Genomic DNA, 10,038 nt, shown 5'->3' with positions numbered 1-10,038 from the left:
TTTATAGACTTATCCTTGTACATAACTCATTTTGAACACGAATATTTTGTAAATCTAAAAGTATTTAAATCATTATTGTATAAAGTAATTTGATCAAATAGACAATTTCGTTGCGTTCTAAACTTTGATAAATTGACACAACAAACTGTTAGTCCTACACCCATGTCTTAAGGTCAGGAGAAATACCCAACGCCAAAGAATACCTATGGGGACTAAAGCTGGGTATCTAGAAGCAACAACACAGAAGTTACGCCTTTCAATGCATAATAAAGTCGGGTATCTAAAAGCAAGCGAAACTGACCCACCCCAACAGTCAACCCACAACTTAATCGAGCCCACCTCTGCGAGTCGACGCTGGGAGGTGAAACTGACACCGAACAATCGGCGTTGAAGGCAGTGGTGCCGATTTTGAGATGCCGGAAAAGTAATCGGAAATCCCAAATTAGTTGCTTTCGGCGAGCTCTTAACGATGGTTGATGGACGACCAAATTCCTTTATTATATGGGAAAATTCCCAACGTATTTTATTTGATGAGAGAGATTCTCAAAATAGTCCCATTATAATCCTCATTTGATGAATAGTCTTAAAAAGTTCACGGGAACTTCGTCTGAGGCAACACATTTGTAAACGAGCCGATACATTTTAACAACCAATGAAAATATGCTAGCTAAATTTAATAATGGGGTCCCAAACCATTTTGAATCAAAATTTGGGGTTGTCGATGAAACTTCTCCAAAGTAACTTATTTGTGTTTTTAATACTTAATTATTATAATTAATTTTGCTCATATTTAGTTTTTCTTTTACAACTTTTAAAACATAAAATTTTATAAAATTTGAATAACCATTGAGACGTGCTTATGTTTATCTATGTACCGACATAAATTTTATTCAAAAACCGAATCGGGTCAAGTTTTTATTAAACGTTTTGACATAAATTTGACTCGACTAGGTTTTAAGTAAAATTTATATCGATACGTAGATAAAAATAAGCTTGTCTTAACAGTGTATTCAAAATTTTATAAAACTTTATATTTTAAAATTTATAAAACAAAAAACTAAATACGAGTAAAATTAATTATAATTATAAAATATCAAAAAAAGAAACAAATTTTCAAAGTTATCACATTTCAGGAAAACACGTTTTTCAAAAACCATGAATTTGTTTCAACAATTATTGGAGCAGGCAGATTTGGTCAAAAAGTTACCTGGGTGGATGAGTTTGGTTTAAAAGTAGTTTGATGACGCATTTGGTTCAAAATTCATCGGCTAAGATGGATTTGGTTTAAAAATTGTCTCTGTCGATGGTTTTGAATGGACATTTTAGAAATCTATAAAAAAGAATATTTTTTAGGACTAATTTGAGAATCCCACTCATCAAATGGACTATTTTGAAAATCTTTCTAATTAAATAGACTATTTTAAGAATTATTTTTTATTATATCATAGTATAACTTATATTGTAATACATGGATGAAAGCCAAAGAAGATGGAGATCGGAGACAAGAAGATTTGAAGTTGGCCCAGATGTGGAAAAAAAGGTTTGGTTGAAACTATTAAAAGTGACCTAGTTTATAACTTAAATATTTTCTTTTAAAAATTTTCACAATTATTGTCGAAATGACCTAGTTTGAGTTTTGCAATTCAAAAATGGGTAGCGGCGCAGCTTGTTGTCACTTGCTCTGTTTCGATGTAATTTAAACATTGAAATTTTTTCAATTTTTATCATGTATAGGACTTTAATATTCATGAAAAGTATTATTCTTTTATAGGGTTATGTTTAAATAAGAAGTTTGATTTTCCTAAGAAGGCTAGGAAAAAGGGTGTTTTAGTCTTAACACTTTAATATCAAAACCCACTTACTTTAGTCTCAAAACCCACTTAAATTAATTTCAAAAACTCACTTACATAAAACCCACTTACATCTTCACTCATCTCCTACAACCACCACCACTCCAATGCCCATCGCCACCACAACCGTCACCCACCGCCACCACCTCGCCGGAAAAGTCTATGAAAATTTCACCGGAAAAGTCATCAGAAAGTCACCGGAAAACAATCCCCGAGAAATTTCACCGGAAAAATCGCCGAAAAATTCACCGAAAAGTCGCCGAAAAAAGTCACCGGAAAACGGGCGCCGAAAAAAACACAATGGAAAACACTATGAAAAACACAATTTAAAAAACATAATGGAAAAAAACACTATGAAAAAAAAACACAATGATAAAAACACAACTGTATGACACAATGTAAAAAACACAGTTGAAAAAAACACTATGAGAAAAAAACACAATAATAAATACAATTGTATAACACAATTTTGTAAAACCCAATTTTGGTAAAACACAATACGTAAAAAACCCACTAATTTTTTTTAATTTTTATATAACAATATGGTACTCATATAAAAGATATGAGTACCATATTTGATTGTGTCATATTTGATTTTTGAGAGCATATTACAAAACACAGTGACCATTTGTAATAATGTAAAACACAATAGACTAAACCTACTTAAAAACACAATGGACTAGACTTATTTAAAAACACAATGATATATATATATATATATATATATGAAAAAACACAATTTGATAAAACACAATTGTGGTAAAAGACAATTTTTATAAAACACAATATAAAGCATACCATGCTAAAACACAATTATTAAGAAGACTATCTTAAAACGTAAAACACAATGGAGAAAAGAAACATTTAACATTATGTTAAAACAAAATTTGATAAAACACAATTTATAATACAATATGATAAAACACAATTTAGTAAAATACAATGGTCATACCTATAACACAATGTATAAAAAACTAACGTTTTTTTAATTTTTATAAAACAATATGGTACTCATATTAAAGAGAAAAAAACGCTTGTTATTAAGGTGATTATTTTTATAAAAAAGGATATCGCATAAAAAAGTTATAGACGTTTTAAAACAATAGGGGGAATTGGCATGTGCCTTACATGTGAGGAGAGAATATCAACATCTATCTGTTTTTCCTTTTTTGCCCTTTCCCTTGTTTTATACCTAATTTTTCCCTAAACTAATCTCAACCATTCAAATTCAAAATTAATGATCTAGATTACTTCTTAACTTCCTACAAATATCATACTTCTTATTTTAACTTGACCCATTCCATTTATGCCCTCCCCCCTTCTTTCACACATGATTTTCACCTAAACTAATGTCAACCCTTCATGTTTAAAATTAATGGACTAGATTACTTTTTATTCTTTCTAAAAAACTATACTTTCTATTGTAACCTAACCCTTCTTTTATATATAAACAACTATATATTTATTATATTATTTACGACTTCATCTGTGTCGACGTTTAGGCCATGGCTGAGAACATTGATTGGATGTAGATGATAGAAACACCCTTTCCCAGGTGAAATCTATTCTCTGTTTGGCCGGACAAGAAATCTATTTTGTACAAAACCTACCTACCCAAACAATGTTATAACGTAGGCGCACGCGTCACCCTGTCGTCATGCTCCGTTGACCTGCAATCCACTCCACTTTCCCGTACCTACTACACACTCACTTTAAATCACCAAAATGTCCAAACAAACCAACCTCCAGAATAAACCCAGCTACATCCTTCACTTCACTCACTCTCTACAACAAACGAACAAACATGACCACAGTTCCACGGATCAAACTGGGCCTAGAAGTATCTGCCCAAGGCCTGGGCTGTATGGGCATGTCCGCCTTCTACGGAGCCCCTAAGCCCGAACCCGACATGATCAACCTCATCCACCACGCCATCAACCTCGGCGTCACCTTCCTTGACACTTCCGACATCTACGGCCCCAAAACCAATGAAATCCTTCTCGGCAAGGTAAATAATTTAATTGTACGGGTCAGGGTTGGGACTGATGAGCTCATCCTTCTCATCCCAAACCCGTCGGGGCGTTTATCTATTGGTTATTGAAAAATTATAACCAATCGACAGGACTGGCCCAAGGCACAACGCGAGCCAGACAACTTGGGAGGTTCGGGGAGATCCGGAGTATGTTAGGGCTGCTTGTGAAGCGAGTTTGCAGCGGTTGCAGGTTGATTGCATTGATCTGTATTATCAGCACAGGATTGATACTCGTGTGCCAATTGAAATCACGGTTAGATGATCCGATCATGTTTAACAGTTTTTGAGTATTTATTGTGTGTTTGGACTTTGGAAATGGTGACTGAAGTCTCATGACTGTAATGAAGGTGCCAATTTTCCATTTATGGCATTTGAGAGCTAGGTTTGGTAATATAGGGTTATGAACATTCATTTAATAATTGGTACAATATATTATACTAAAAAGGAATTTGTGTACCTGGTTCTATAATTTATCTATTCTAGTTAATTATTAGGTGTAAAGGTACACTAAAGAAGAGCTACGTATCAATATTGCTATATATATGTAATTTTTGTTTGAAAATATTAATATTTAGTTACCTAAATGGAACCGATATGGTACTTAACTAGTGTTTGTTGGTTATTGATTTCAAATTTAACTAGAATTAGGAGGTGATTATGAAGAAAAGGAGTCACTAAGTACAATAACCAAGTTTTATAATTGTTCCATTTAGGTCATTTAGTTTAAACTTAAAACAGTTATGAAAATTTTTACATCATTGCAACAATATTGAAACTTTAATGGTTTTTGTTCGAAAAAAAGTATGACCAACTTTATTGTGATAAATATTAAACTTGATTACTATTTCTTGTTTTTATCACGTTTTTAAAATACCTAAGTGTCTAGTGTTCGGGTACACTATTGTGTTATGTGATTAGGTTAAATAATTAGCTTAGGAGTGGCTGTAACAAATTTGGTTATTTTATTATTTAGTATTCAAACAGTGAGTTTAGGAGTAGTTATGACAAATTTGATTCTAACATGCAAATCTTTACATTATCAAAATACATCAAACAAATCCAAATACTATCTTCTACAACACAATGCTAAAAAGACCTTTAGTATTTATGTTTTAAAATGTTTTTCATTTTGTTGTTAAGATGGGAGAACTAAAGAAACTCGTTGAAGAAGGAAAAATCAAATATGTTGGATTATCAGAGGCATCAGCATCAACTATCAGACGAGCTCATGTGGTGCACCCAATAACCGCCATACAGCTTGAATGGTCCTTGTGGTCAAGAGATGTTGAACAAGATGTCATTCCTACTTGCAGGTTCCACGCAGCCTTTGTTTTGTCAATACTTTTTATGCCATCAATAATGAAAAACGCAACATTTCCAAATTTCTCGCTTTTGTATGAGAGAACTCGGCATTGGGATTGTTGCATATAGTCCTCTTGGACGAGGGTTCTTTTCATCCGGTCCACAGATTTTGGAGAAGTTAGAAGATAGTGACTTCCGTAAGGTATGTGTTTTACACCTTGTTTAAAAATCGAAAATGTTTCGAAACATCATTGCATTAAAAATATGTTCTAGGATCAAATTGACTAATTTTTTTAACTTTGATATCACCTATGAAGAAGCCATCGCTCTAGTGGCAACAAGTGAGGCTCAGTAAATGACTTTTTTACCCCTATAAAAATGTTCAAACTCATAGAAGTTGTTATAAGTGCTAAGGGAGAATTCCATATATACCCAGCCCAAGATTAGAATATTATATATGCCCTTGAAACTATTAAAATAGCGAATTTGTGCATTTGTTTCAAACATTTTAGGAGGTCGTTTTACACTTTACTTTTCTAAAACTTCAAAATTTTATATATAAATCACATATTTCGAAAAAATATTGTTTTTAAGAGTTAAATAAATATGAAATTTTAAACTTATAGAAAATAAGGGTAAAATTGTCATTTCTGAAATGTTTTTAATGAAGAAGATAGATCTAGAGGTGCTAAACAGGTCGTTTTCGCAGGTTGACATGTTTAACCCGACACGAACCTGAACATGACCCGAACCCGAAAAGCATGTTAGATACGTTACGCGAACCTAAACAAAACACACATACTAGCAGGTTGACCGTAAACTACGGGTTTGACCCAAAAGTTTATTATTTTTTTTATTGTTTTTACATATTAATACTTTAAATTTACATTTTTACAACAAGACATACAGTTTTATATAAAACATGTACGCTTTAATTATAAAATCTTATGGTAATTTTCTTTTTAGGTCTAATTTTTGGCATAAGATACCTATCACATTTCAGAAAATACAATCTTAATAAATGGTTTAAAGAGGTCAACCCACAAATCCGCCGATTTGACCCGAACACGACCCTTTTAGCTGCGGGTTTGACCCGACCTGATTATTAAACACAAACTTGTAAATTTAGTGTTAGGTTCGGATCATGTTTTCGTGTGACATCTGAAATTAACACCTCTAACGAAACACCTTTTGTTCAAAGTCTATAATAATAAATAATTCGTGTTATACATGATTAGGAAGAAATATATTGCTAGAATGTTAATTTCATATGTGTGAATCATATGGATTTAGTAAGTTTACTTGTATATACTTGGGCAACTTATGAGATCTGATTTTGACCCATTTGACCTGTTTCTTAATTAATTTTCATAATATTACTCATTTTGTAGTACCTACCAAGGTTCCAAGCTGAAAATCTCGAGCACAACAAGATCTTATATGAGCGGGTTAACAAACTAGCATCAAAGAAGGGGTGCACCCCGTCACAGCTATCATTGGCTTGGGTCCACCACCAGGGAAATGATGTGGTCCCCATTCCGGGAACCACCAAGATCGAAAATCTTGAACAAAATATCGGAGCATTAGTTGTGAAGCTAACGCCCGAAGAGATGGCTGAACTTGAATCCATTGCTTCTGCTGATGCAGTCAAGGGAGCGCGATACGGTGCGGGTATTTCAACCTATTTGGACTCTGAGACTCCTCCATTTTCATCTTGGAAAGCTTAATATGAATCACTGCAAGTTCTTGTTGTTTTGTTGTTTGTTTGTCATATGCTTGTATAACGTTGAATCGGGTTGTTTTCGTGTAAAAGCCTGGTTTCGTGTTTTGGAAGTTGGGAGTCTTTGAGAAGAATAAATACATGCGATTTCTTGTTTTGAGTATATGATTGAGACCATGTCTCGTTTGGTTTTTGTTATGCGTGATAATTCTACTATAAGTACCGCCATTGTTTTCTGGACGGAATTACAAAGATTGTCTTTTTATGTTTGTATCAGATTTCAGCGATTGTCCTTTATTTTAAGAAATGATCTGATTTGTACTTTACGTTTTGAAATGCTACACCATATGTCTTTTGACCTAACCCGATTAGTTTTTCCCGTTAAGTTAGGTCATGTGTCTTGCACATGAGGGCAAATTGGTCTTGTTACCCATTTATTTTAAAAAACATTTTTAAGAATTAAAACTAAAAGAGTGCATGCATACACACACACACACAAATGTGTATATATATATCTATAATATAAATAAACGAAAACCCTAAAATCCTACGTGTCGCGATATGGTCGCTTCCCCTTTTTATGGAAGCCACCAGATTGCTTGATTTTTAAATGGAGACCTCCCATTGATTTAACCCAAATTCATAGGTATGGGTCTTACCAAAACCAGATAGCTCTTAAACGGGTTATAACATCTCAATAAATTAAAAATTAATCTTACCAATTATTTGATATGAAAATCCTATAAAATAGGAATATGCTAAAATTTAATATCTAATTTAAAAAGAAAAAGATATTGTTTATAATTAATAAACAATTTTATAGTAAAAAAATATAAGCGGGCCATGGGTCACCAAATCTAGATAGCTTTTAAACGAGTTATAACATATCATTTATTTATGAAATCCATCATCAAACCTTAAGTATATTATTAACTTTCTTACAATTAAGAAAATTAAAATCCAAAAAATAAATATTAAAAAATGAAAAATGTAAAACAACCATTCTCTCAAGCCATCAGATTGTTTTATTTGTAAATGAAGGTTTCTCACGCATTTGACCTGAATTCACGGGTAAATGTCTCACCAAACCCATATAGCTCTTAAACGAGTTATAACATCTCATTATATTAAAAATTAATCTCATAAAATATTTGATGTGAAAATCCTATAAAATAGGTATATACTAAAAATTAATATCCTTTTTATTAAAAAAAAGATATTATTTATAATTAAAAGACAATTTTATAATAAAGAAAATAAACGGGTAATGGCTATCAGCAAACCCAGATAGCTTTTAAACCGGATTATAACATATCATTTATTTGTGAAACCATTTTATCATCAAACCTCGAGTATATTAATTATTAACTTTCTTACAATAAATCAAATTAAAATCCAAATATACATATATAAATATTAAAAACGAATAATGTAAAACAACCCCCGTAATAGAGGGGATAAAATCTAGTATGTGTGTGTATGTGTGTGTGTATGTATATATATATATATTATAGGGTTTTGAAAACTCTTCCGAATTAAGAAAACCATGAAAACCTTACAACATCCATTGATCTAATCTCATTAATGGCTAGGATTTAAGGTAGGAAAAGGTGTACTCCAAATTGATTCAAATAATACTTTTAAGGTAGAAAAAGGGTGTTTATATCATTGTATTACCTGCCTCGTTTATTAAGTACCGACATTTGCATTATTTAACATCCTACTCAAATTATAAAAACCCCCTTTATTTTTTTTATCAAGTTATCAAAACCAAAACCCCATCTTCCTCTGAGAGAGAGAGAGAGAGAGAGAGAGAGATATGCTTTTAAGGTTGTGAGAAATGTATTTGAAGCATGAATTAATTTTTTTTTATGGTTTTCGGGAAGGAACGAGATCAACAAGCAACACCACCGCTCAATCACGCAGATAAACGATTGTTTTCGGCACTGCAAAAGGTTGTTCTGACGGTGGTGGTTCTTCCGATCCTTGTTAATGGTCGCCGCCGTCCTCCGTCAAAGGCACAAACACGCGTTTCCTGTGCGCGCCATCACTTGTTTCTGACTCCTTCACCACCTATTGGTGATGGCACCACCACCTCTAAACATCTTGCCGACTGAACAAAGGGAGATAAAGATTAAAATAGGAGTTCCTTATTTCCTCTTTTGTTTCCAAACGTGATCCTAATTTCCAATTTCATCAAATATATTTTTGGATTTTCAATCAAATATGTTATAAATATTATAGCTTCTTATATATAAATTTAAAAAATTATGTTATTGTAGCATATTTAGAAAAAATGTAAAACTAGTTGATAACATTATTAACATATTATTGTTTTTGTTAACATATTATTTTTATTTTTACATTTATAAAAATTGTAAACTTAGTTGATAACATCGTTAAGATACTATTGTTGTACTTTGGAGTTTGTAACATACTTTATAATAGATAATGGAAGAAAAAAACAAATTTAAAAAATAAATCATATTACTTTGTAACCTCCTTTAACATATTATTTAATTATTTGAGAAAATGTAAACCTAGTTGGTAAAATATGTAAACTCGTTTAAAAACTTTCTTAATAAACTTTTTACATATTTATATTTAAAATATGTAAAATTTATTTTAATATATGCAAAACTATTTTAATAATTTTTTTACATATTTAAAATGTGTAAACTTTTATATATATATATATATATACCATTATTTAGAGAAAATATAAACTAACTTAATTAGCATATATTAAAACATGCAAGCTTATTTAAATATGAAAATATTTAAGAATGCCATTTATTAATACTTTAGTTTTCAAAATAAAAATAACAAAGAATCAATCATTTGTGATAGAGAGAGTATATAAATACTTTTTTTAACATTTTTAAAATCTAAAATCAATAATGCTGAAAAAGACATAAAAATGATTTAAGGACAAATTTGACATTATTAAAAATCTTCTATGAATTAAGAAAACTTGAAAATGACATGAAAATTCAATTCCTTTAAAATATGTATTGAAAAATTACTACATAAGAAATCTGATACAATTTTTGATGAAACTCAGAGACACGATAACATAGGAAAAGTTTGAAAAGTACAAGACTAGAAAGACATAATTAACTACCCTTTTGGTT

At 31.4% G+C, this 10,038-nt stretch overlaps 1 protein-coding gene across 1 annotated transcript; it reads left to right on the top strand.

Annotated features, from left to right (window-relative positions):
• The first annotated feature begins 3,502 nt into the window (after nucleotides 1-3,502).
• On the top strand, nucleotides 3,503-7,064 carry LOC143550255 (putative aldo-keto reductase 4). Its single transcript, XM_077040941.1, has 5 exons — nucleotides 3,503-3,889; nucleotides 3,960-4,135; nucleotides 5,023-5,195; nucleotides 5,284-5,386; nucleotides 6,576-7,064. Exons 1-5 carry the CDS (start codon nucleotides 3,655-3,657, stop codon nucleotides 6,909-6,911), a joined length of 1,023 nt encoding a protein of 340 aa, XP_076897056.1. The 5' UTR covers nucleotides 3,503-3,654; the 3' UTR covers nucleotides 6,912-7,064.
• Nucleotides 7,065-10,038: the final 2,974 nt, after the last annotated feature.

This window comes from Bidens hawaiensis, unplaced genomic scaffold, assembly GCF_021521415.1.
Source record: "Bidens hawaiensis isolate Kalapana, Puna unplaced genomic scaffold, B.hawaiensis_p1.1 tig00015978_1, whole genome shotgun sequence".
Taxonomy (NCBI): Eukaryota; Viridiplantae; Streptophyta; class Magnoliopsida; order Asterales; family Asteraceae; genus Bidens; species Bidens hawaiensis.
The sequence above is the reverse complement of the archived record's forward strand: the minus strand, read 5'-3'. Positions and strand labels throughout refer to the sequence as shown.

What these genes read in the sequence shown, in the direction of transcription:
- LOC143550255 (XM_077040941.1), top strand. Translation starts at nt 3,655, where the DNA reads ATGACCACAGTTCCACGGATCAAACTGGGCCTAGAAGTATCTGCCCAA. An exon ending in AATTGTACGGGTCAGGGTTG is followed by an intron (nt 3,890 to 3,959) that starts GGACTGATGAGC and finishes TTGAAAAATTAT; the next exon opens with AACCAATCGACAGGACTGGC. An exon ending in GATGTCATTCCTACTTGCAG is followed by an intron (nt 5,196 to 5,283) that starts GTTCCACGCAGC and finishes CTTTTGTATGAG; the next exon opens with AGAACTCGGCATTGGGATTG.